The sequence below is a fragment of the Salmo salar genome, chromosome 10, assembly GCF_965601325.2.
Source record: "Salmo salar chromosome 10, fSalSal1, whole genome shotgun sequence".
Classification (NCBI taxonomy): Eukaryota; Metazoa; Chordata; class Actinopteri; order Salmoniformes; family Salmonidae; genus Salmo; species Salmo salar.
The window spans coordinates 53,207,013-53,235,000 of record NC_138300.1 but is presented as its reverse complement, the minus strand read 5'-3'; the positions used below and the strand labels follow the sequence as shown (position 1 = coordinate 53,235,000).

Below are 27,988 nucleotides of genomic sequence, written 5' to 3'. Positions count from 1 at the left end.
GAGGTAGCCTGACTGCCATTAGGTACCGAGATGAGATCCTCAGACCCCTTGTGAGACCATATGCTGGTGCGGTTGGCCCTGGGTTCCTCCTAATGCAAGACAATGCTAGACCTCATGTGGCTGGAGTGTGTCAGCAGTTCCTGCAAGAGGAAGGCATTGATGCTATGGACTGGCCCGCCCGTTCCCCAGACCTGAATCCAATTGAGCACATCTGGGACATCATGTCTCGCTCCATCCACCAACGGCACGTTGCATCACAGGTCTGTCCAGGAGTTGGCGGATGCTTTAGTCCAGGTCTGGGAGGAGATCCCTCAGGTGACCACCCGCCACCTCATCAGGAGCATGCCAAGGCATTGTAGGGAGGTCATACAGGCACGTGGAGGCCACACACAACTGAGCCTCATTTTGACTTGTTTTAAGGACATTACATCAAAGTTGGATCAGCCTGTAGTGTGGTTTTCCACTTTAATTTTGAGTGTGACTCCAAATCCAGACCTCCATGGGTTGATAAATTGGATTTCCATTGATTATTTTTGTGTGATTTTGTTGTCAGCACATTCAACTATGTAAAGAAAAAAGTATTTAATAAGATTATTTAATTCATTCAGATCTAGGATGTGTTATTTTAGTGTTCCCTTTATTTTTTTGAGCAGTATATATATATATATACACACACATACATACACATATATATACACATACATACATATATATATACACATACATATATATATACACATACATATATATATACACATACATATATATATACACATACATATATATACACATACATACACACACATATACATACATACACACACACACACACACATATACATACATACACACACACACATACATACACACACATATACATACATACACACATATACACACATATACATACATACACACATATACACACACACACACACACATACATACATATATACATACATACATACATATACACACACACATATACATATATATATATACACACACATATACATATATATATACACACACACACATATATACACATATATACATACACACACATATATACACATATATACATACACACACACATATATACACATATATACATACACACACACATATATATATACATATATATATATATATATACACACACACACACACACACACACACACATATATATATATATACACACATATACATACACACATATACACATACATACACACATATATACAGTGCCTTGCGAAAGTATTCCCTTGAACTTTTCGACCTTTTGCCACATTTCAGGCTTCAAACATAAAGATATAAAACTGTAATTTTTTGTGAAGAATCAACAACAAGTGGGACACAATCATGAAGTGGAACGAAATTTATTTGATATTTCAATCTTTTTTAACAAATAAAAAACTGAAAAATTGGGCGTGCAAAATTATTCAGCCCCCTTAAGTTAATACTTTGTAGCGCCACCTTTTGCTGCGATTACAGCTGTAAGTCGCTTGGGGTATGTCTCTATCAGTTTTGCACATCGAGAGACTGACATTTTTGCCCATTCCTCCTTGCAAAACAGCTCGAGCTCAGTGAGATTGGATGGAGAACGTTTGTGAACAGCAGTTTTCATTTCTTTCCACAGATTCTCGATTGGATTCAGGTCTGGACTTTGACTTGGCCATTCTAACACCTGGATATGTTTATTTGTGAACCATTCCATTGTAGATTTTGCTTTATGTTTTGGATCATTGTCTTGTTGGAAGACAAATCTCCATCCCAGTCTCAGGTCTTTTGTAGACTCCATCAGGTTTTCTTCCAGAATGGTCCTGTATTTGGCTCCATCCATCTTCCCATCAATTTTAACCATCTTCCCTGCCCCTGCTGAAGAAAAGCAGGCCCAAACCATGATGCTGCCACCACCATGTTTGACAGTGGGGATGGTGTGTTCAGGGTGATGAGCTGTGTTGCTTTTACGCCAAACATAACGTTTTGCATTGTTGCCAAAAAGTTCAATTTTGGTTTCATCTGACCAGAGCACCTTCTTCCACATGTTTGGTGTGTCTCCCAGGTGGCTAGTGGCAAACTTTAAACGACACTTTTTATGGATATCTTTAAGAAATGGCTTTCTTCTTGCCACTCTTCCATAAAGGCCAGATTTGTGCAGTATACGACTGATTGTTGTCCTATGGACAGAGTCTCCCACCTCAGCTGTAGATCTCTGCAGTTCATCCAGAGTGATCATGGGCCTCTTGGCTGCATCTCTGATCAGTCTTCTCCTTGTATGAGCTGAAAGTTTAGAGGGATGGCCGGGTCTTCGTAGATTTGCAGTGGTCTGATACGCCTTCCATTTCAATATTATCGCTTGCACAGTGCTCCTTGGGATGTTTAAAGCTTGGGAAATCTTTTTGTATCCAAATCTGGCTTTAAACTTCTCCACAACAGTATCTCGGACCTGCCTGGTGTGTTCCTTGTTCTTCATGATGCTCTCTGCGCTTTAAACGGACCTCTGAGACTATCACAGTGCAGGTGCATTTATACAGAGATTTGATTACACACAGGTGGATTCTATTTATCATCATTAGTCATTTAGGTCAACATTGGATCATTCAGAGATCCTCACTGAACTTCTGGAGAGAGTTTGCTGCACTGAAAGTAAAGGGGCTGAATAATTTTGCACGGCCAATTTTTCAGTTTTTTATTTGTTAAAAAAGTTTGAAATATCCAATAAATTTCGTTCCACTTCATAATTGTGTCCCACTTGTTGTTGATTCTTCACAAAAAAATACAGTTTTATATCTTTATGTTTGAAGCATGAAATGTGGAAAAAGGTCGAAAAGTTCAAGGGGGCCGAATACTTTCACAAGGCACTGTACATACATATACACTACCACACACATATATACATACATATACATACATACACATACATATACATACATTATAAATATATACACTATTATATACATACACATATGTATTTACACTAATTTACACCCTATTATACACATACACACATATATACACATACATATATACACACACACACACACACACACACACACACACACACACATATACAATTATACACATACATATATACACTATTATACACGCACAAATATACACACACTATTATACATATACACACTATTATACACACACACAAATATACACACACAAATATACACACACACAACACTATACATATACACACATATACACACTATTATACACATACATATAAATACATACATACATATATACACACACACATATATATACACACACACTATTATACATAAATATATACACACACACATATATACACATACATATATACACACACAACACTATACATATGTAACCGATGTGAAATGGCTAGTTAGTTAGCGGTGGTGCGCGCTAATAGCGTTTCAATCGGTGACGTCACCCGCTCTGAGACTTGAAGTAGGGTTGCCCCTTGCGTTGCAAGGGCCGCGGCTTTTGTGGCGCGATGGGTAACGATGCTTCGTGGGGTGTCAGTTGTTGATGTGTGCAAGGGTCCCTGGTTCGAGCCCAGGTTGGGGCGAAGAGAGGGACGGAACCTACACTGTTACATTGATGCTGTTGACCCGGATCGTTGGTTGCTGCGGAAAAGGAGGAGGTCAAAGGGGGGGTGAGTGTAACCGATGTGAAATGGCTAGTTAGTTAGCGGTGGTGCGCGCTAATAGCGTTTCAATCGGTGACGTCACCCGCTCTGAGACTTGAAGTAGGGTTGCCCCTTGCGTTGCAAGGGCCGCGGCTTTTGTGGCGCGATGGGTAACGATGCTTCGTGGGGTGTCAGTTGTTGATGTGTGCAAGGGTCCCTGGTTCGAGCCCGGGTTGGGGCGAAGAGAGGGACGGAACCTACACTGTTACACATATACACACTATTATACACATACACACATATATATATACACACACATATATACACACTATTAAACACATACATATATATACACACTATTATACATATACACATACATATATATATACACTATTATACACACACACACATATACACTATTATACACATACATATACAATATCTACACTGTATTTCTGATCAATTTGCTGTTATTTTAAATGGATAAAAATGTTATTTTCTTTCAAAAACAAGGACATTTCTAAGTGACCCCAAACTTTTGAACGGTAGTGTATACACTATTACACACACACACACACACACACTATTATACTCACACACACACGCACACACACACACACACACACACACACACACACACACACACACACACACACACACACACACACACACACAGCAGTAACAGTGTTACACACTGACACAGACACAGTTAAAGCCCAGCCAAAGGCTTCCTGAAACACACAGAAACAAAAAGGTGAAGTTTAGTTCCTCCAGTCCTATTATTGGAAGTAGTGTTCTCTCTAGTGGTGATCATGGACATTACACATTTCTGTTTGGTCTATTTGTTCAGAAAGGCAGCATTGGCATGGAGCGGTCAGCAGAGGGCACTGCCACACAGTCATTATGTTCAGCACCTTTACTTCCACTATCCCCAGTCCGCTTCACTCTCTATTACAACACTAACATCTCAACACTAGAATATCATTTAGACTCTGATATTATCATTAGATAGATGGTATTCAATATCAATAAGATTATATAATACAGGGACAACATAATCCCGAGGAGAATGGCATGCCAGCTTCCCTGCAAGATATAGCCTCTCTCTACACAATGAGAGAATGAACATGAGCATTAGACTGGATATGGTGTGAGGGGCGGATCTGAAAGCTTATCAGATTTATTCAAAATGAAATTCAGCTATTGGTCCAGTCCTGGTGTACACGCAGGGTGCGGATGGCGGTGTGACGCGGGTTTTGGTAACCGCTGTGACGTCTGTTGGGTGATGCAGTTCCGCTGGGCCCTGGCCTTAAATCCCTCCAATAAAGTGGATTAAATACGGTAGAATTGAGGCCTGAGGCTACATCGCTGTATACCCATACAACTATCACCCCGCCGTGGCTCTGCCCGCCATCTGCCCGCTTCACTCACTGTCTCTTAATGCCACACACACACAGTCAAACACAGTTGCACACACACACACACACACACACACACACCACACACACACACACACACACACACACACACACCACACACACACACACAGTCACAAGAACACAGTCACACTAACACACCAATGAATGTTGAGTTAAACAAACCATACAACTCAATGTACAAGGATTACTTTTTAAACATTCCACCCGAAAAATGTACTAAATAGTTTATTTACTTGAAGAACAGTGCAGTGGTTTCCCTAAGTACATGCAGTAGCCAGCCAAACAGGAAAGTAGCCAGCAAACAGAAGAAAAAGTAGCCAGCCAAACAAAAAAGTAGCCAGCCAAACAGAAAAAGTAGCCAGCCAAACAGAAAAAGTAGCCAGCCAAACAGAAAAAGTAGCCAGCCAAACAGAAAAAGTAGCCAGCCAAACAGAAAAAGTAGCCAGCCAAACAGAAAAAGTAGCCAGCCAAACAGAAAAAGTAGCCAGCCAAACAGAAAAAGTAGCCAGCCGAGTAGGCTGACCCCCCGGGTAGAAAAATAGCAGAACAAGCTCTATTTTGGTGGCCTCTGGTACATTCTAATGCCTTGAGGTTAAATTCATTTGAATTCAATCCCTTTTTGACAGCACCCCTTTTGATTTGAACAAAACCTTCCATACATATTTACCCAGTGTAGAAGTGTTCAGAAAGTTACTTTTTGGACTGGGTGCCAAAACATTCAAGAGGTAAGGGTGCTCAAAGTCGACATATTTAGCGTACCCCACCCTACCATGAGACATCTTCATCAGTGGAAAAGATAAACGGTTGAAATTGATATAATTTAAAAGCTTACAAAAAGAATTGTCAAACTAAATTGAATGACTTTACCTCCCAGATTGGTAAAGTGGTAGTATTGAGTAGAAAGATTACTGAAAACGTATGAATTCAGTGCGTTGTTAGTCGTCTCGGTTTAGGCCTATATGATGAGAAGTAATTTCTAAGTAAGATAACCTTTTTCGAGATTAAACTGTTCTTCTCTTGAGTTTAAAGTCCTATTTACAGTTTTACTGCAAACCAATGTGTCATTTTGTAATTTGGGTGAACTATACATTTAACAGTTTGGCCTGGGTGGGATTGTCAAGGCAGGATGTTTGTGAGTCACAGAGTTGGTAGGATTTCAGACCTGTCAATCAATCACTGTGGGTGGGACTTTTTATTATTATTATTATTTTATTTAACCTTTATTTAACTAGGCAAATCAGTTAAGAACAATTCTTATTTACAATGACGGGCTAGGAACAGTGGGTTAACTGCCTTGTTCAGCGGCAGAACGACAGATTTTTACCTTGTCAGCTCGAGGATTCGATCTAGCAACCTTTCGGTTACTGGCCCAACGCTCTAACCACTAGGCTACCTGCTGCCCAAGAAAGGCAGCAGATTAGTTATCTAGTCCGAAAAACTATTCTAGTCTACTCTTTCAATTTAATTTATTGTGGCAAACACATAAGAAATAATGTTGTGTTCTGTCAAGTAAACATGGATTATCTGTTGAAAAACAACATATAATTATAGAAAAATTGTTTTAAAAACACTAACATTTTCAGGGGGAGGACCCATGAGCCAAATTGTGCAGCACAACTTTTATACAATGTTAGGCGCCCATGAATAGACCTACAAGTATGATAGAAGAATAATTCAGGTATTAAACATGGGCTTTACAACACAGAAATCAGCAGCTGACTACTCCATTGTGGACACTTTAATCAAATCAGTAGACCTATAATCAATATCTTCGATAAAACCTTCTTAGTATCATGACGTTAGCTTAAAGAACCTTCAATCTGTTTACTTTTAGCATATTCTGGACCAGAATGAGGATCTCTCTCCACTACCTATTGTTCCTGCAGTGTTTTCATAATTTATCTGCAGTGGCGCAGCAGTCTAAGGCACTGCATCTCAGTGCTGGAGGCGTCACTACAGACACCCTGATTCGAATCCAGGCTGTATCACAACCGGCCATGATTGGGAGTCCCATAAGGCGGTGCACAATTGGTCCAGCGTTGTCCGGGTTTGGCCTGTGTAGGCAGTCATTGTAAATAAGAATTTGTTCTTAATTGACTTGCCTAGTTAAAGAAAGGTTAAATAACCAAAAAGCAGTAGTATTCTAACAGTAGGGAAATTAGGGAGCAAAATGAATGTCTCTTTCACTGATACAATTCACATAAAAGATCCATTCAAAAAAGAGCCGTTCATTCGTAAACAACACATAAATAGGCTACACTGAAGAGTCGCTTTAACGATCACTAGCAAGTCGCGGCATGGGCTTCGAATCCCAAGAAAATACAAATCAAATCTTTGGATTACTATGAGATACCATGGACATCTACAGTTGAAGTCGGAAGTTTACATACACTTAGGATGGAGTTATTAAAACTCATTTTTTAACCACTCCACAATTTCTTGTTAACAAAGTATAGTTTTGGCAAGTCGGTTAGGACATCTACTTTGTGCATGACACAAGTCATTTTTCCAACAATTGTTTACAGACAGATTACTTCACTTATAATTCACTGTATCACAATTACAGTGGGTCAGAAGTTTACATACACTTAGTTGACTGTGCCTTTAAACAGCTTGGAAAAATCCAGAAAATTATGTCATGGCTATAGAAGCCATTTAGAAGCCATGACAAGCGGATAGGCTAACTAAAATCATTTGAGTCAATTACCTCCAAACTCAGTGTCTCTTTGCTTGACATCATGGGAAAATCCAAAGAAATAAGCCAAGACCTCAGAAAGAAAAAATTGTAGACCTACACAAGTCTGGTTCATCCTTGGGAGCAATTTCCAAACGCCTGAAGGTACCACATTCATCTGTACAAACAATAGCACACAATTATAAACACCATGGGACCACGCAGCTGTCATACCACTCAGGAAGGAGATGCGTTCTGTCTCCTAGAGACAAGCCAAAGAACACCATCCCAACCGTGAAGCACGGGGGTGGCAGCAACATGTTGTGGCGGTGCTTTGCTGCAGGAGGGACTGGTGCACTTCACAAAATGGATGGCATCATGAGGGAGGAAAATTATGTGGATATATTGAAGCAACATCTCAAAACATCAGTCAAGAAGTTAAAGCTTGGTTGCAAATGGGTCTTCCAAATGGACCATGACCCCAAGCATACTTCCAAAGTTGTGGCAAAATGGCTTAAGGACAACAAAGTTAAGGTATTGGAGTGGCCATCACAAAGCCCTGACCTCAATCCTATAGAAAATTTGTGGACAGAACTGAAAAAGCATTTGCGAGCAAGGAGGCCTACAAACCTGACTCAGTTACACCAGCTCTGTTAGGAGGAATGGGCCAAAATTCACCCAACTTACTGTGAGAAGCTTGTGGAAGGCTACCCAAAATGTTTGACCCAAGTTAAACAATTTAAAGGCAATGCTACCAAATACTAATTGAGTGTATGTAAACTTCTGACCCACTGGGAATGTGAAGAAAGAAATAAAAGCTGAAATAAATCATTCTCTCTACTATTATTCTGACATTTCATATTCTTAAAATAAAGTGGTGATCCTAACTGACCTAAGACAGGGAATTTTTACTATGATTAAATGTCAGGAATTGTGAAAAACTGAGTTTAAATGTGTTTGGCTAAGGTGTCTGTAAACCTCCAACTTCAACTGTAACTACGTTGTATGATTTCTGAATGGCAAAGGGATATAGGAGATTTACTTTATCCAGTCAGTTTGACATCTTTTATAAACTAGTCAACACAAGCTGTTTGGTCATCAATCAAAGAACATAAAATAGCCTGTGCACCGCGACTTCGTGGCTCTTGGGCTATGAAACACACAAAAGAAAAATAGATGAATGTGCCACAAAACAATAATTAAGTGGATTTCCAATCATTGTTACTCTTACATTACATGGGACATGAGATGATGAATAAGCATCATGCTCTCCCTCTGTGAAAATACATTTGACAGCAGCCAACCACAAACAAAAATAACACAGGTAGGCTACAGAGAGGCGGGACCGACAGCAGACTGACAAACCAGCAGTGTTTCACATCACTGGCTTTGTGACTGACAGGTGCCTGTCCTACCAATAGATCTCTAGAAGAGTCATGTCGTTTGTTCTAGCGGGAGAAGGCTGTACAGACTTTTCTGACTAGCGAATTGAAACGTTTAAATGAAAAGAAGCCTAGTTAATTCATGAAGTGGAGCTTATGGAAAACACGGACAGTGCAGATACAAAGTTTGGCAGCAGAATGACGACACAAACAGCACAAAACAGTCATTCTGTTACCAAACTTTGAATCTGCACTATTCATGTGTTTTTGTAAAAATGTTCAGTGTAAATTGTTAAAAGTTGTCCTTGTGCATAGTGTTGTATGGTTTGTTTAACTTTGCAATCATTGGTTTTTGTTTGACATACATTTTAAAGTAAAAAACCTGAGGCTCAGTGTCATTCTGTTACCGTGGAAATGCCCCACATACAAACACGCACACACAGACTCATACAAAAGCCAAACCGTGGGACAACAGAGCCTGTGTGCACTACGTAGGTAACAGAAGTACCCCAGACAGAAGTAAGTAACTGTCACAAGTCACCAGCATATTCGTTTCTAGCTATCCATCTCTCTCTGTCCCTAGCTATCCATCTCCCTCTGTCCCTCCCTCTGTCCCTAGCTATCCATCTCCCTCTGTCCCTAGCTATCCATCTCCCTCTGTCCCTAGCTATCCATCTCCCTCTGTCCCTAGCTATCCATCTCCCTCTGTCCCTAGCTATCCATCTCTCTCTGTCCCTCCCTCTGTCCCTAGCTATCCATCTCTCTCTGTCCCTCCCTCTGTCCCTAGCTATCCATCTCTCTCTGTCCCTCCCTCTGTCCCTAGCTATCCATCTCCCTCTGTCCCTAGCTATCCATCTCCCTCTGTCCCTAGCTATCCATCTCCCTCTGTCCCTAGCTATCCATCTCCCTCTGTCCCTAGCTATCCATCTCCCTCTGTCCCTCCCTCTGTCCCTAGCTATCCATCTCCCTCTGTCCCTAGCTATCCATCTCCCTCTGTCCCTAGCTATCCATCTCCCTCTGTCCCTCCCTCTGTCCCTAGCTATCCATCTCCCTCTGTCCCTAGCTATCCATCTCCCTCTGTCCCTAGCTATCCATCTCCCTCTGTCCCTAGCTATCCATCTCCCTCTGTCCCTAGCTATCCATCTCTCTCTGTCCCTCCCTCTGTCCCTAGCTATCCATCTCCCTCTGTCCCTAGCTATCCATCTCCCTCTGTCCCTAGCTATCCATCTCTCTCTGTCCCTAGCTATCCATCTCCCTCTGTCCCTAGCTATCCATCTCCCTCTGTCCCTAGCTATCCATCTCCCTCTGTCCCTAGCTATCCATCTCTCTCTGTCCCTAGCTATCCATCTCCCTCTGTCCCTAGCTATCCATCTCCCTCTGTCCCTCCCTCTGTCCCTAGCTATCCATCTCCCTCTGTCCCTCCCTCTGTCCCTAGCTATCCATCTCCCTCTGTCCCTCCCTCTGTCCCTAGCTATCCATCTCCCTCTGTCCCTAGCTATCCATCTCCCTCTGTCCCTAGCTATCCATCTCCCTCTGTCCCTAGCTATCCATCTCCCTCTGTCCCTAGCTATCCATCTCTCTCTGTCCCTAGCTATCCATCTCCCTCTGTCCCTAGCTATCCATCTCCCTCTGTCCCTCCCTCTGTCCCTAGCTATCCATCTCCCTCTGTCCCTAGCTATCCATCTCTCTCTGTCCCTAGCTATCCATCTCCCTCTGTCCCTCCCTCTGTCCCTAGCTATCCATCTCCCTCTGTCCCTAGCTATCCATCTCCCTCTGTCCCTAGCTATCCATCTCCCTCTGTCCCTAGCTATCCATCTCTCTCTGTCCCTAGCTATCCATCTCTCTCTGTCCCTCCCTCTGTCCCTAGCTATCCATCTCCCTCTGTCCCTAGCTATCCATCTCTCTCTGTCCCTAGCTATCCATCTCCCTCTGTCCCTAGCTATCCATCTCCCTCTGTCCCTAGCTATCCATCTCCCTCTGTCCCTAGCTATCCATCTCCTCTGTCCCTAGCTATCCATCTCCCTCTGTCCCTAGCTATCCATCTCTCTCTGTCCCTAGCTATCCATCTCCCTCTGTCCCTAGCTATCCATCTCTCTGTCCCTAGCTATCCATCTCCCTCTGTCCCTAGCTATCCATCTCCCTCTGTCCCTAGCTATCCATCTCCCTCTGTCCCTAGCTATCCATCTCTCTCTGTCCGTAGCTATCCATCTCTCTCTGTCCCTAGCTATCCATCTCTCTCTGTCCCTAGCTATCCATCTTTCTCTGTCCCTCCCTCTGTCCCTAGCTATCCATCTCCCTCTGTCCCTAGCTATCCATCTCCCTCTGTCCCTAGCTATCCATCTCCCTCTGTCCCTAGCTATCCATCTCCCTCTGTCCCTAGCTATCCATCTCTCTCTGTCCCTCCCTCTGTCCCTAGCTATCCATCTCCCTCTGTCCCTAGCTATCCATCTCCCTCTGTCCCTAGCTATCCATCTCTCTCTGTCCCTCCCTCGCCAGCTATCCATCTCTCTCTGTCCCTCCCTCTGTCCCTAGCTATCCATCTCCTCTCCTGCTTCCCTCCCTCTGTCCCTAGCTATCCATCTCCCTCTGTCCCTAGCTATCCATCTCCCTCTGTCCCTAGCTATCCATCTCCCTCTGTCCCTAGCTATCCATCTCTCTCTGTCCCTAGCTATCCATCTCCCTCTGTCCCTAGCTATCCATCTCTCTCTGTCCCTCCCTCTGTCCCTAGCTATCCATCTCTCTCTGTCCCTAGCTATCCATCTCCCTCTGTCCCTCCCTCTGTCCCTAGCTATCCATCTCCCTCTGTCCCTAGCTATCCATCTCTCTCTGTCCCTAGCTATCCATCTCTCTCTGTCCCTCCCTCTGTCCCTAGCTATCCATCTCTCTCTGTCCCTAGCTATCCATCTCTCTCTGTCCCTAGCTATCCATCTCTCTCTGTCCCTAGCTATCCATCTCTCTCTGTCCCTAGCTATCCATCTCCCTCTGTCCCTCCCTCTGTCCCTAGCTATCCATCTCCCTCTGTCCCTAGCTATCCATCTCTCTCTGTCCCTAGCTATCCATCTTTCTCTGTCCCTCCCTCTGTCCCTAGCTATCCATCTCTCTCTGTCCCTAGCTATCCATCTCTCTCTGTCCCTAGCTATCCATCTCCCTCTGTCCCTAGCTATCCATCTCTCTCTGTCCCTAGCTATCCATCTCTCTCTGTCCCTAGCTATCCATCTCCCCTCTGTCCCTCCCTCTGTCCCTAGCTATCCATCTCCCTCTGTCCCTAGCTATCCATCTCTCTCTGTCCCTAGCTATCCATCTCTCTCTGTCCCTAGCTATCCATCTCTCTCTGTCCCTAGCTATCCATCTCCCTCTGTCCCTAGCTATCCATCTCTCTCTGTCCCTAGCTATCCATCTCCCTCTGTCCCTAGCTATCCATCTCCCTCTGTCCCTAGCTATCCATCTCTCTCTGTCCCTAGCTATCCATCTCCCTCTGTCCCTCCCTCTGTCCCTAGCTATCCATCTCCCTCTGTCCCTCCCTCTGTCCCTAGCTATCCATCTCCCTCTGTCCCTCCCTCTGTCCCTAGCTATCATCTCTCTCTGTCCCTAGCTATCCACCTCTCTCTGTCCCTCTCTCTGTCCCTCCCTCTGTCCCTAGCTATCCATCTCTCTCTGCCCCTCTCTCTGTCCCTCCCCAAAACAGTGGATTTTCTCTGAGGCTTTCATACAGCCTGTCTGAATGTCAACTAAGAACAAACCTGCTGCCTCTTTCTGTCTCCGCTTTCTTTCTCATTTCATGGCTCACAGCAACAGGAAGCGTGGAGAGGGAGCAAAGCAGAGTGACAAGACATTTGGCAGTGCGCCTCAAGAGTGCGTGTTTGTCTGCATGTGTGTGTGTGTAGAATGGAAAAAAATAAGGATCTATTAATTCTATTTAGTGTCTGCCTCTGTCTGTAAGATAAAATGGATGTGTTGGTTGAAGGCTGAGAGGTGGACTGTTGTGGTCAGGCAGTCTGTTCCCACTGATGACAGAACTGTATATCTCTGGCTGTGGCAGGACTGAGCTGCTCAAGGTGACCAGAGCTTAGCCATGCTCTCAATCTTTCTCACTCTTCATCTTTTTCACTCTCTCCATCTTTTTCTCTCCCTCTCCCTATCTTTCTCTCCCTCTCCCCATCTTTCTCTCCCTCTCCCCATCTTTCTCTCCCTCTCCCCATCTTTCTCTCCCTCTCTTCATCAGCCTCACCTCCCAGACATATCTCCCCAGGTTACACAGCTGGCCTCTCATTAGCTTCAAAACCATTCATCGTCCATAACTTCATCTGCCAGCTCCAGCAACAGAGAGAGGGCAGAAAGAGTGAGAAGGCAGAGAGAGAGAGAGAAAGAGAGAAGGGCATAGAGAGGGAGAAGAGAGGGGAAAGAGAGGGCAGGGAGAGAACATGAGTGGGAGAAAAAAGAAAGGGGTGGACACCTGAAGACCTACAGAGAGAGGGATGGTGGATGAGGAGGAAAATGTGGAGGTGGAAGATAAAGAGGAAGATGAGAAGGAGGATGAGGAGAAAGATAAAGAGGAGGAGGAAGAGGAGAGGGAAGATAAAGAGTAGGAGGAAGATAAAGAGGAGGCAGATAATGAGGAGGAAGAGGAAGATGATAAAGAGGAAGAAGATGAAAATAGAGGAAAATAGAGGAAGAAGAGGAGGAAGAGGATAAAGTGGAGGAAGAGGAAGAAGATGATAAATAGGAGGAAGAGAAAGGACATATAGTACCATAACTCAGATTAAGGGGAGGAGATATTGCACCAAAACTCAGATTAAGGGGAGGAGATACAGCACCATAACTCAGATTAAGGGGAGGAGATATAGCGCCATAACTCAGATTAAGGGGAGGAGATACAGCACCATAACTCAGATTAAGGGGAGGGGATACAGCACCATAACTCAGATTAAGGGGAGGAGATATTGCACCAAAACTCAGATTAAGGGGAGGAGATACAGCACCATAACTCAGATTAAGGGGAGGAGATATAGCGCCATAACTCAGATTAAGGGGAGGAGATACAGCGCCATAACTCAGATTAAGGGGAGGAGATACAGCACCATAACTCAGATTAAGGGGAGGGGATACAGCACCATAACTCAGATTAAGGGGAGGGGATACAGCACCATAACTCAGATTAAGGGGAGGAGATACAGCACCATAACTCAGATTAAGGGGAGGAGATACAGCACCATAACTCAGATTAAGGGGAGGGGATACAGCACCATAACTCAGATTAAGAGGAGGAGATACAGCACCATAACTCAGATTAAGGGGAGGAGATACAGCACCATAACTCAGATTAAGGGGTGGAGATACAGCACCATAACTGAGAGCCACTGAGAGGCAAGAGAAGTAAAGTGACTCATTCACTATGGTACTGATGAATCTCAGCAGCAGCAACTACTTATGGCAACACACTCCCCTTGTCCATTACACTCATAAACCAACACAAACATTAACAAAACATATGAACATTTAACGCTTTGTAAAAGAAAAGGGATCACACAGTTTACCTTGTAACCTCGTCGTCTCCCAGCATGCTCTTGGGGACAGGCGAGTAGCGTCCAGGCGTGGCAGGGGTATGGGGCCGGCTCAGGTAGTTGGAAGGGCTGATATGGTTGTCCATGTGAGGGGAATACGCTAAAGAAACACACACACACACACACACACACACACACACACACACACACACACACACACACACACACACACACACACACACACACACACACACACACACACACACACACACACACACAATCAATATAATGGTCTCCGCCTCAGTGTGTAGATAGATAGCCAGTTAATATTAGCGGCTAATGCTAAGAAAAATTGTAAAACGCTGCTTAGTGAGGGAGGCGCTAGGCTAATAGCTCACTTCACCTTGAGCCGACCCTGGTACAGACAGGGGCAGAGCAGGATACTATAAAACACATGCTTTATGGCTCCCCTGACAGGGGGAGGTAATCTCCTTAAATGAAGACGACCTTCAGAAATGGCACAAGCACCACAACAAAACAATCAATAACATTGCCCAAGTGAAATACTGGAACGTTCCACCTGGTACTGGACAGGGTTGGCCCATAGGCAACATGGAACGTTCTGCCTGGCACTGGACAGGGTTGGACCATAGGCAACATGGAACGTTCTGCCTGGTACTGGACAGGGTTGGCCCATAGGCAACACGGAACGTTCTGCCTGGTACTGGACAGGGTTGGCCCATGTGCAACATGGAACGTTCTGCCTGGCACTGGACAGGGTTGGACCATAGGCAACATGGAACGTTCTGCCTGGCACTGGACAGGGTTGGCCCATAGGCAACAAAGCAAGACTGAAGTGAACTATTAAGAAATAAGGGTTAATATTTTATAATAACATAAAATATGATTTCATAGGCATATTAACCTCTTGACGGTCGCCTAGGATAGGGGGCGCCACAGCGCATTTTGAAAAAAATGTGTGCCCATTTTAAACGGCCTACTACTCAAACTCAGAAGCTAGGATATGCATATAATGAATACTTGTGGATAGAAAACACCCTAAAGTTTCTAAAACTGTTTGAATGGTGTCTGTGAGTATAACAGAACTCATATGGCAGTCAAAACCCCGAGACAGATCGAAACAGGAAGTGGAATTATGAATTGCGAACTCAACTTCATCACGTTGCCTATTAATCACACCGTGAGCTATGGTTCATTGAGCACTTCCTATTGCTTCCACTAGATGTCCCCAGTCTTTACAAAGTGATTTGAGTCTCCTACTGTGAAAACTGACAGAATGACACGCTGTGGAACGTGGTCACACGGAGAGGGCCATCACCATTATGACGCCGGCGCCACTGGCTACCCTCCCCTTTCGAAACGTTTTGAAACACAATGCAATCGTCCCCCTCGAATCTTATTGGAGCTCTGGTTGAAAAAGGCCCTAAAGATTTATGTTATACAACGTTTGACATGTTTGAACGAACCTAAATAAGAAAAAAATGCATTTTGTTGAAAGAGTCGCACGTCGGAACTTTTGGTGAAGCCTTCAGAACGCGCTAACAACAACAAGCTAATGGAACATAAAGGATGAACTTTTTCGAACGAAAATACATTTGTTGTGGACCTGGGATTCCTGGAAGTGCCTAAGGATGAAGATAATCAAAGGTAAGGGATTATTGACAATAGTATACAAGACTAGATTTGATATGGATGGCGCTGACCTGTAACGGTAGCCTATTGTTCTGAGTATCGCATCCCCTTTTATCGCAAAGTGTGATTACCCAGTAAAGTTATTTTAAAATCTGGCATTACAGGTGCTTTCAAGAGATATTCATCTATAAATCTTAGAATGACAATATTACATTTTAAAAATGTTTTCGAATAGTAATTTAGTAAATTGTAGCGCTGTTTCATCGGATGCATTTGAGGGAAAATAGTTAGTCAACGTTACGCACCGATGTAAAATGCTGTTTTTATATATAAATATGAACTTTATCGAACAAAAGAATGCATGTATTGTGTAACATGATGTCCTAGGTGTGTCATCTGATGAAGATTGTCAAAGGTTAGTGCTGCATTTAGCTGTTTTTTGGGTATTTGTGATGCATGTGGTTGGTCGGAAAATGGCTATGTGGCTACTTTTACGATATACTCCTCTAACATAATCTAATGTTTTGCTTTTGCTGTAAAGCCTTTTTGAAATCGGACAACGTGGTTCGATTCAGGAGAGGTGTATCTATAAAACGATATAATTTGAAAAAAAAATTGAGAAAAAAAAGAATTACATTTTGTTATGCTAATGGCGATAGGATTTTTCGCTGGATGTCGAGGCCGCACAGGGGTTAAAGCAATGCTTTTAGTTTATTGAAGTGAGAAACGAGAACAATATACGTGTCCCGAAACGTAAACGTGGCATGAACAGTGATTACAACCAATGTTTTCCACCAATGTCACATTTCCTCAGTCTGTATATTCAGCTACAGTCAGGGGGACAGACAGTGGGTCACCCATGGTATATTCAGCTACAGTCAGGGGGACAGACAGTGGGTCACCCATGGTATATTCAGCTAGTCAGGGTGACAGACAGTGGGTCACCCATGGTATATTCAGCTACAGTCAGGGGGACAGACAGTGGGTCACCCATGGTATATTCAGCTACAGTCAGGGGGACAGACAGTGGGTCACCCATGGTATATTCAGCTAGTCAGGGTGACAGACAGTGGGTCACCCATGGTATATTCAGCTACAGTCAGGTGGACAGACAGTGGGTCACCCATGGTATATTCAGCTAGTCAGGGGGACAGACAGTGGGTCACCAATGGCATATTCAGCTACAGTCAGGGGGATAGACAGTGGGTCACCCATGGTATATTCAGTTACAGTCAGTGGGTCACCCATGGTATATTCAGCTACAGTCAGAGGGACAGACAGTGGGTCACCCATGGTATATTCAGCTACAGTCAGGGATATACCCATGGTATATTCAGCTACAGTCAGGGGGACAGACAGTGGGTCACCCATGGTATATTCAGCTACAGTCAGGGATATACCCATGGTATATTCAGCTACAGTCAGGGGGACAGACAGTGGGTCACCCATGGTATATTCAGCTACAGTCAGGGGGACAGACAGTGGGTCACCCATGGTATATTCAGCTACAGTCAGAGGGACACCCATGGTATATTCAGCTACAGTCAGGGGGACAGACAGTTGGTCACCCATGGTATATTCAGCTACAGTCAGGGGGACAGACAATGGGTCACCCATGGTATATTCAGCTACAGTCAGTGGGACAGACAGTGGGTCACCCATGGAATATTCAGCTACAGTCAGTGGGTCACCCATGGTATATTCAGCTAGTCAGGGGGACAGACAATGGGTCACCCATGGTATATTCAGCTACAGTCAGGGGGACAGACAGTGGGTCACCCATGGTATATTCAGCTACAGTCAGTGGGTCACCCATGGCATATTCAGCTACAGTCAGGGGGACAGACAGTGGGTCACCCATGGTATATTCAGCTACAGTCAGGGGGACAGACAGTGGGTCACCCATGGTATATTCAGCTACAGTCAGGGGGACAGACAGTGGGTCACCCATGGTATATTCAGCTACAGTCAGTGGGACAGACAGTGGGTCACCCATGGTATATTCAGCTACAGTCAGTGGGACAGACAGTGGGTCACAGACAGTGGGTCACCCATGGTATATTCAGCTACAGTCAGGGATATACCCATGGTATATTCAGCTACAGTCAGGGGGACAGACAGTGGGTCACCCATGGTATATTCAGCTACAGTCAGGGATATACCCATGGTATATTCAGCTACGGTCAGGGGGACAGACAGTGGGTCACCCATGGTATATTCAGCTACAGTCAGGGATATACCCATGGTATATTCAGCTACAGTCAGGGGGACAGACAGTGGGTCACCCATGGTATATTCAGCTACAGTCAGGGGGACAGACAGTGGGTCACCCATGGTATATTCAGCTACAGTCAGAGGGACACCCATGGTATATTCAGCTACAGTCAGGGGGACAGACAGTTGGTCACCCATGGTATATTCAGCTACAGTCAGGGGGACAGACAATGGGTCACCCATGGTATATTCAGCTACAGTCAGTGGGACAGACAGTGGGTCACCCATGGAATATTCAGCTACAGTCAGTGGGTCACCCATGGTATATTCAGCTAGTCAGGGGGACAGACAATGGGTCACCCATGGTATATTCAGCTACAGTCAGGGGGACAGACAGTGGGTCACCCATGGTATATTCAGCTACAGTCAGTGGGTCACCCATGGCATATTCAGCTACAGTCAGGGGGACAGACAGTGGGTCACCCATGGTATATTCAGCTACAGTCAGGGGGACAGACAGTGGGTCACCCATGGTATATTCAGCTACAGTCAGGGGGACAGACAGTGGGTCACCCATGGTATATTCAGCTACAGTCAGTGGGACAGACAGTGGGTCACCCATGGTATATTCAGCTACAGTCAGTGGGACAGACAGTGGGTCACCCATGGTATATTCAGCTATAGTCAGTGGGTCACCCATGGTATATTCAGCTATAGTCAGTGGGACAGACAGTGGGTCACCATGGTATATTCAGCTACAGTCAGGGGGACAGACAGTGGGTCAACCATGGTATATTCAGCTACGTCAGGGGGACAGACAGTGGGTCACCATGGTATATTCAGCTATAGTCAGTGGGACAGACAGTGGGTCACCCATGGTATATTCAGCTACAGTCAGTGGGACAGACAGTGGGTCACCCATGGTATATTCAGCTACAGTCAGTGGGACAGACAGTGGGTCACCCATGGTATATTCAGCTACAGTCAGGGATATACCCATGGTATATTCAGCTACAGTCAGTGGGACAGACAGTGGGTCACCATGGTATATTCAGCTATAGTCAGTGGGTCACCCATGGTATATTCAGCTACAGTCAGGGGGACAGTCAGTGGGTCACCCATGGTATATTCAGCTACAGTCAGGGGGACAGACAGTGGGTCACCCATGGTATATTCAGCTATAGTCAGTGGGTCACCCATGGTATATTCAGCTACAGTCAGGGGGACAGACAGTGGGTCACCCATGGTATATTCAGCTACAGTCAGAGGGACAGACAGTGGGTCACCCATGGTATATTCAGCTATAGTCAGTGGGTCACCCATGGTATATTAAGCTACAGTCAGGGGGACAGACAGTGGGTCACCCATGGTATATTCAGCTACAGTCAGGGGGACAGACAGTGGGTCACCCATGGTATATTCAGCTACAGTCCGTGGGTCACCCATGGCATATTCAGCTACAGTCAGGGGGACAGACAGTGGGTCACCCATGGTATATTCAGCTACAGTCAGGGGGACAGACAGTGGGTCACCCATGGTATATTCAGCTACAGTCAGTGGGACAGACAGTGGGTCACCATGGTATATTCAGCTACAGTCAGTGGGACAGACAGTGGGTCACCCATGGTATATTCAGCTACAGTCAGTGGGACAGACAGTGGGTCACCATGGTATATTCAGCTACAGTCAGGGGGACAGACAATGGGTCACCCATGGTATATTCAGCTACAGTCAGTGGGACAGACAGTGGGTCACCCATGGAATATTCAGCTACAGTCAGTGGGTCACCCATGGTATATTCAGCTAGTCAGGGGGACAGACAATGGGTCACCCATGGTATATTCAGCTACAGTCAGGGGGACAGACAGTGGGTCACCCATGGTATATTCAGCTACAGTCAGTGGGTCACCCATGGCATATTCAGCTACAGTCAGGGGGACAGACAGTGGGTCACCCATGGTATATTCAGCTACAGTCAGGGGGACAGACAGTGGGTCACCCATGGTATATTCAGCTACAGTCAGGGGGACAGACAGTGGGTCACCCATGGTATATTCAGCTACAGTCAGTGGGACAGACAGTGGGTCACCCATGGTATATTCAGCTACAGTCAGTGGGACAGACAGTGGGTCACCCATGGTATATTCAGCTATAGTCAGTGGGTCACCCATGGTATATTCAGCTACAGTCAGGGGGACAGACAGTGGGTCACCCATGGTATATTCAGCTACAGTCAGGGGGACAGACAGTGGGTCACCCATGGTATATTCAGCTATAGTCAGTGGGACAGACAGTTGGTCACCATGGTATATTCAGCTACAGTCAGGGGGACAGACAGTGGGTCACCCATGGTATATTCAGCTACAGTCAGTGGGACAGACAGTGGGTCACCCATGGTATATTCAGCTACAGACAGTGGGTCACCCATGGTATATTCAGCTACAGTCAGTGGGACAGACAGTGGGTCACCCATGGTATATTCAGCTACAGACAGTGGGTCACCCATGGTATATTCAGCTACAGTCAGTGGGACAGACAGTGGGTCACCCATGGTATATTCAGCTACAGTCAGTGGGACAGACAGTGGGTCACCATGGTATATTCAGCTACAGTCAGTGGGTCACCCATGGTATATTCAGCTATAGTCAGTGGGTCACCCATGGTATATTCAGCTACAGTCAGGGGGACAGACAGTGGGTCACCCATGGTATATTCAGCTATAGTCAGTGGGACAGACAGTGGGTCACCATGGTATATTCAGCTACAGTCAGTGGGACAGACAGTGGGTCACCCATGGTATATTCAGCTACAGTCAGGGGGACAGACAGTGGGTCACCCATGGTATATTCAGCTACAGTCAGGGGGACAGACAGTGGGTCACCATGGTATATTAAGCTACAGTCAGTGGGTCACCCATGGTATATTCAGCTACAGTCAGGGGGACAGACAGTGGGTCACCCATGGTATATTCAGCTATAGTCAGTGGGTCACCCATGGTATATTCAGCTACAGTCAGGGGGACAGACAGTGGGTCACCCATGGTATATTCAGCTACAGTCAGAGGGACAGACAGTGGGTCACCCATGGTATATTCAGCTATAGTCAGTGGGTCACCCATGGTATATTAAGCTACAGTCAGGGGGACAGACAGTGGGTCACCCATGGTATATTCAGCTACAGTCAGGGGGACAGACAGTGGGTCACCCATGGTATATTCAGCTACAGTCAGTGGGACAGACAGTGGGTCACCATGGTATATTCAGCTACAGTCAGAGGGACACCCATGGTATATTCAGCTACAGTCAGGGGGACAGACAGTGGGTCACCCATGGTATATTCAGCTACAGTCAGGGGGACAGACAGTGGGTCACCCATGGTATATTCAGCTACAGTCAGGGGGACAGACAGTGGGTCACCCATGGTATATTCAGCTACAGTCAGAGGGACACCCATGGTATATTCAGCTACAGTCAGGGGGACAGACAGTTGGTCACCCATGGTATATTCAGCTACAGTCAGGGGGACAGACAATGGGTCACCCATGGTATATTCAGCTACAGTCAGTGGGACAGACAGTGGGTCACCCATGGAATATTCAGCTACAGTCAGTGGGTCACCCATGGTATATTCAGCTAGTCAGGGGGACAGACAATGGGTCACCCATGGTATATTCAGCTACAGTCAGGGGGACAGACAGTGGGTCACCCATGGTATATTCAGCTACAGTCAGTGGGTCACCCATGGCATATTCAGCTACAGTCAGGGGGACAGACAGTGGGTCACCCATGGTATATTCAGCTACAGTCAGGGGGACAGACAGTGGGTCACCCATGGTATATTCAGCTACAGTCAGGGGGACAGACAGTGGGTCACCCATGGTATATTCAGCTACAGTCAGTGGGACAGACAGTGGGTCACCCATGGTATATTCAGCTACAGTCAGTGGGACAGACAGTGGGTCACCATGGTATATTCAGCTACAGTCAGTGGGACAGACAGTGGGTCACCCATGGTATATTCAGCTACAGTCAGGGATATACCCATGGTATATTCAGCTACAGTCAGGGGGACAGACAGTGGGTCACCCATGGTATATTCAGCTACAGTCAGGGATATACCCATGGTATATTCAGCTACAGTCAGGGGGACAGACAGTGGGTCACCCATGGTATATTCAGCTACAGTCAGGGATATACCCATGGTATATTCAGCTACAGTCAGGGGGACAGACAGTGGGTCACCCATGGTATATTCAGCTACAGTCAGGGGGACAGACAGTGGGTCACCCATGGTATATTCAGCTACAGTCAGGGGGACAGCACCATGGTATATTCAGCTACAGTCAGGGGGACAGACAGTGGGTCACCCATGGTATATTCAGCTACAGTCAGGGGGACAGACAATGGGTCACCCATGGTATATTCAGCTACAGTCAGTGGGACAGACAGTGGGTCACCCATGGAATATTCAGCTACAGTCAGTGGGTCACCCATGGTATATTCAGCTAGTCAGGGGGACAGACAATGGGTCACCCATGGTATATTCAGCTACAGTCAGGGGGACAGACAGTGGGTCACCCATGGTATATTCAGCTACAGTCAGTGGGTCACCCATGGCATATTCAGCTACAGTCAGGGGGACAGACAGTGGGTCACCCATGGTATATTCAGCTACAGTCAGGGGGACAGACAGTGGGTCACCCATGGTATATTCAGCTACAGTCAGGGGGACAGACAGTGGGTCACCCATGGTATATTCAGCTACAGTCAGTGGGACAGACAGTGGGTCACCCATGGTATATTCAGCTACAGTCAGTGGGACAGACAGTGGGTCACCCATGGTATATTCAGCTATAGTCAGTGGGTCACCCATGGTATATTCAGCTATAGTCAGTGGGACAGACAGTGGGTCACCATGGTATATTCAGCTACAGTCAGGGGGACAGACAGTGGGTCAACCATGGTATATTCAGCTAGTCAGGGGGACAGACAGTGGGTCACCATGGTATATTCAGCTATAGTCAGTGGGACAGACAGTGGGTCACCCATGGTATATTCAGCTACAGTCAGTGGGACAGACAGTGGGTCACCCATGGTATATTCAGCTACAGTCAGTGGGACAGACAGTGGGTCACCCATGGTATATTCAGCTACAGTCAGGGATATACCCATGGTATATTCAGCTACAGTCAGTGGGACAGACAGTGGGTCACCATGGTATATTCAGCTATAGTCAGTGGGTCACCCATGGTATATTCAGCTACAGTCAGGGGGACAGTCAGTGGGTCACCCATGGTATATTCAGCTACAGTCAGGGGGACAGACAGTGGGTCACCCATGGTATATTCAGCTATAGTCAGTGGGTCACCCATGGTATATTCAGCTACAGTCAGGGGGACAGACAGTGGGTCACCCATGGTATATTCAGCTACAGTCAGAGGGACAGACAGTGGGTCACCCATGGTATATTCAGCTATAGTCAGTGGGTCACCCATGGTATATTAAGCTACAGTCAGGGGGACAGACAGTGGGTCACCCATGGTATATTCAGCTACAGTCAGGGGGACAGACAGTGGGTCACCCATGGTATATTCAGCTACAGTCCGTGGGTCACCCATGGCATATTCAGCTACAGTCAGGGGGACAGACAGTGGGTCACCCATGGTATATTCAGCTACAGTCAGGGGGACAGACAGTGGGTCACCCATGGTATATTCAGCTACAGTCAGTGGGACAGACAGTGGGTCACCCATGGTATATTCAGCTACAGTCAGTGGGACAGACAGTGGGTCACCCATGGTATATTCAGCTACAGTCAGTGGGACAGACAGTGGGTCACCATGGTATATTCAGCTACAGTCAGGGGGACAGACAATGGGTCACCCATGGTATATTCAGCTACAGTCAGTGGGACAGACAGTGGGTCACCCATGGTATATTCAGCTACAGTCAGGGATATACCCATGGTATATTCAGCTACAGTCAGTGGGACAGACAGTTGGTCACCATGGTATATTCAGCTATAGTCAGTGGGACAGACAGTTGGTCACCATGGTATATTCAGCTACAGTCAGGGGGACAGACAGTGGGTCACCCATGGTATATTCAGCTACAGTCAGGGGGACAGTCAGTGGGTCACCCATGGTATATTCAGCTACAGTCAGGGGGACAGACAGTGGGTCACCCATGGTATATTCAGCTATAGTCAGTGGGTCACCCATGGTATATTCAGCTACAGTCAGGGGGACAGACAGTGGGTCACCCATGGTATATTCAGCTACAGTCAGAGGGACAGACAGTGGGTCACCCATGGTATATTCAGCTATAGTCAGTGGGACTGACAGTTGGTCACCATGGTATATTCAGCTACAGTCAGGGGGACAGACAGTGGGTCACCCATGGTATATTCAGCTACAGTCAGGGGGACAGACAGTGGGTCACCCATGGTATATTCAGCTACAGTCAGGGGGACAGACAGTGGGTCACCCATGGTATATTCAGCTACAGTCAGTGGGACAGACAGTGGGTCACCCATGGTATATTCAGCTACAGTCAGTGGGACAGACAGTGGGTCACCCATGGTATATTCAGCTACAGTCAGTGGGACAGACAGTGGGTCACCCATGGTATATTCAGCTACAGTCAGTGGGACAGACAGTGGGTCACCATGGTATATTCAGCTACAGTCAGTGGGACAGACAGTGGGTCACCCATGGTATATTCAGCTACAGTCAGTGGGTCTACCCATGGTATATTCAGCTACAGTCAGTGGGACAGACAGTTGGTCACCCATGGTATATTCAGCTATAGTCAGTGGGTCACCCCATGGTATATTCAGCTACAGTCAGGGGGACAGTCAGTGGGTCACCCATGGTATATTCAGCTACAGTCAGGGGGACAGACAGTGGGTCACCCATGGTATATTCAGCTATAGTCAGTGGGTCACCCATGGTATATTCAGCTACAGTCAGGGGGACAGACAGTGGGTCACCCATGGTATATTCAGCTACAGTCAGAGGGACAGACAGTGGGTCACCCATGGTATATTCAGCTATAGTCAGTGGGTCACCCATGGTATATTAAGCTACAGTCAGGGGGACAGACAGTGGGTCACCCATGGTATATTCAGCTACAGTCAGGGGGACAGACAGTGGGTCACCCATGGTATATTCAGCTACAGTCAGTGGGTCACCCATGGCATATTCAGCTACAGTCAGGGGGACAGACAGTGGGTCACCCATGGTATATTCAGCTACAGTCAGGGGGACAGACAGTGGGTCACCCATGGTATATTCAGCTACAGTCAGTGGGACAGACAGTGGGTCACCATGGTATATTCAGCTACAGTCAGTGGGACAGACAGTGGGTCACCCATGGTATATTCAGCTACAGTCAGTGGGACAGTCAGTGGGTCACCCATGGTATATTAAGCTACAGTCAGGGGGACAGACAGTGGGTCACCCATGGTATATTCAGCTATAGTCAGTGGGTCACCCATGGTATATTCAGCTACAGTCAGGGGGACAGACAGTGGGTCACCCATGGTATATTCAGCTACAGTCAGAGGGACAGACAGTGGGTCACCCATGGTATATTCAGCTATAGTCAGTGGGTCACCCATGGTATATTAAGCTACAGTCAGGGGGACAGACAGTGGGTCACCCATGGTATATTCAGCTATAGTCAGTGGGTCACCCATGGTATATTCAGCTACAGTCAGGGGGACAGACAGTGGGTCACCCATGGTATATTCAGCTACAGTCAGGGAAACAGACAGTGGGTCACCCATGGTATATTCAGCTACAGTCAGGGGGACAGACAGTGGGTCACCCATGGTATATTCCCCTACAGTTAAATAGCCAGCCATTCACCCTGCTTCTAAACAGGAACCCGTCCTCCTTCATAAGAAGTCTGGCTCAGATTGGACCTATGACTGTAAACTCTATTCTAATGCCTATTGGTCCAGATATAGTACTCCCTCCCCACCAACTCACTGTGCCCATTGCATTACTGCTGTAGCTATTGGGGGCAGCAGCCAGCGACCCGCTGGGTCTGGGTGGCCTTAACGATTACATTTGTCTTTGTCCTATATTCCTCTCAGACCCACTGACACATGTTCTGTCATAATACTGACCCTTTACACAGAATTTCTACAATAATAAACTGGGCCACTAGCAAATTAGCCCTTTGAAGGATGCTAGTAGTTATCTATGGAAACACACAGGATGGCTAGCATTTAGCATGCATCCGTTTGGGAAGCTCGAGATATTATGTTTTCATTGATTAGCTTCAGTCTGTAGTTCTGTGAAGTTGTGTATCGATGTAGCATCCCTCCATGGGAGTTCCACACCACACAGCTCCCTTCACATAACCAGGGCCACGTTCAGTAGCCAAACGTTGTCAAACGTTGCAGATAGAAATGCCACGAATAGAGCCGACCTGATTCCATATTGTAGGCTACATGTCAGAAAAGCATGTTTATTCGACATCGTATATTAGCATCTGAACGTAACAAAACGTCCTGATGAACACTCCCCTGCTGTCACAGCTACCCTGGGATAATTGGAAACATTGGGGTAACCATGTGTGTGTACTTGAATATGTGTGTGTGTGTGTGTGTGTGTGTGTGTGTGTGTGTGTGTGTGTGTGTGTGTGTGGGGGGCGCACTCACAGTTGGTGATGTCGGGGGGAGCGAAACTGTCGTTCATGAAGACACTGGTGGGTTTCGCCACTTTCAAGTAAACCACATCAGGGGTGTTTTTCAAGGCTGCCACGGCATCCTCGTGACTCACTTCCTCAAGGCAAGCGCTGTTTACCTGGAGGGAGGGAGAGGGAGGTAGTCAGATGGCTATATACGGTAAAGCTGAAATGGTATGGTACCCATGACACTGTGCCATCAAACCAACCAGTCTTTCCTGCACTCATTTTGGCTATGAAAAACATGTTAAGCAATTATACAATTCCTAACTATCCCAATATTTTATTTTCTCAATAGTGTGAAAGCATGTCAACTTTAAGGGGGGGGGGGGATTCAAAGCCAGGTGTGGTAATATCTCCATTTGAATTAAAGGGAAAGTCTCATTATGTGTAATTTGGATCAGGAGAGTCGATGGGAATCAGTCTCTACTGTGGCATTATTGTAGACTTCTGAATTCCCTTTAAGATGATCAGAGGAACTTTGGAAGACTTCCTGACAATCCTCCAGAAACATCCCATGATATATCACTGTGATGTACAACGGGATGTTTCTGGAGGATTGTCACATGACGCCCTGCCAGACAGGCATGGAGATCACATAGCTAATGCCAAACGGTATCTACCAGAGAAGAGGACATGGTGAGCCTTCACACAAATAACCAACCCATAATGTCATACTGCTGTACCTACAAACCAATCAAGTTGACTCCATGCCTGTGACTGTACCGGTACCCCCTGTATATAGCCCCCGCTATTGTTATTTACTGCTGCTCTTTAATTATTTGATATTCTTATCTCTTTTT

The 27,988-nt window shown here is 46.0% G+C and overlaps 1 protein-coding gene across 14 annotated transcripts in view; it reads right to left on the bottom strand.

Moving 5' to 3' along the window:
• dlg1a (discs large MAGUK scaffold protein 1a) overlaps positions 1 to 27,988 on the bottom strand; it is a 380,448-nt gene that overhangs the window by 112,799 nt on the left and 239,661 nt on the right. For all 14 annotated transcript variants that reach the window (XM_045687910.2, XM_045687907.2, XM_045687908.2 and 11 more), the window contains 2 exons: positions 27,160 to 27,304; positions 14,656 to 14,782 (listed from right to left, as the gene is read on the bottom strand). In XM_045687910.2, the coding sequence (XP_045543866.1) occupies positions 14,656 to 14,782; positions 27,160 to 27,304 (272 nt within the window). The remainder of the gene's footprint in view (positions 1 to 14,655; positions 14,783 to 27,159; positions 27,305 to 27,988) is intronic.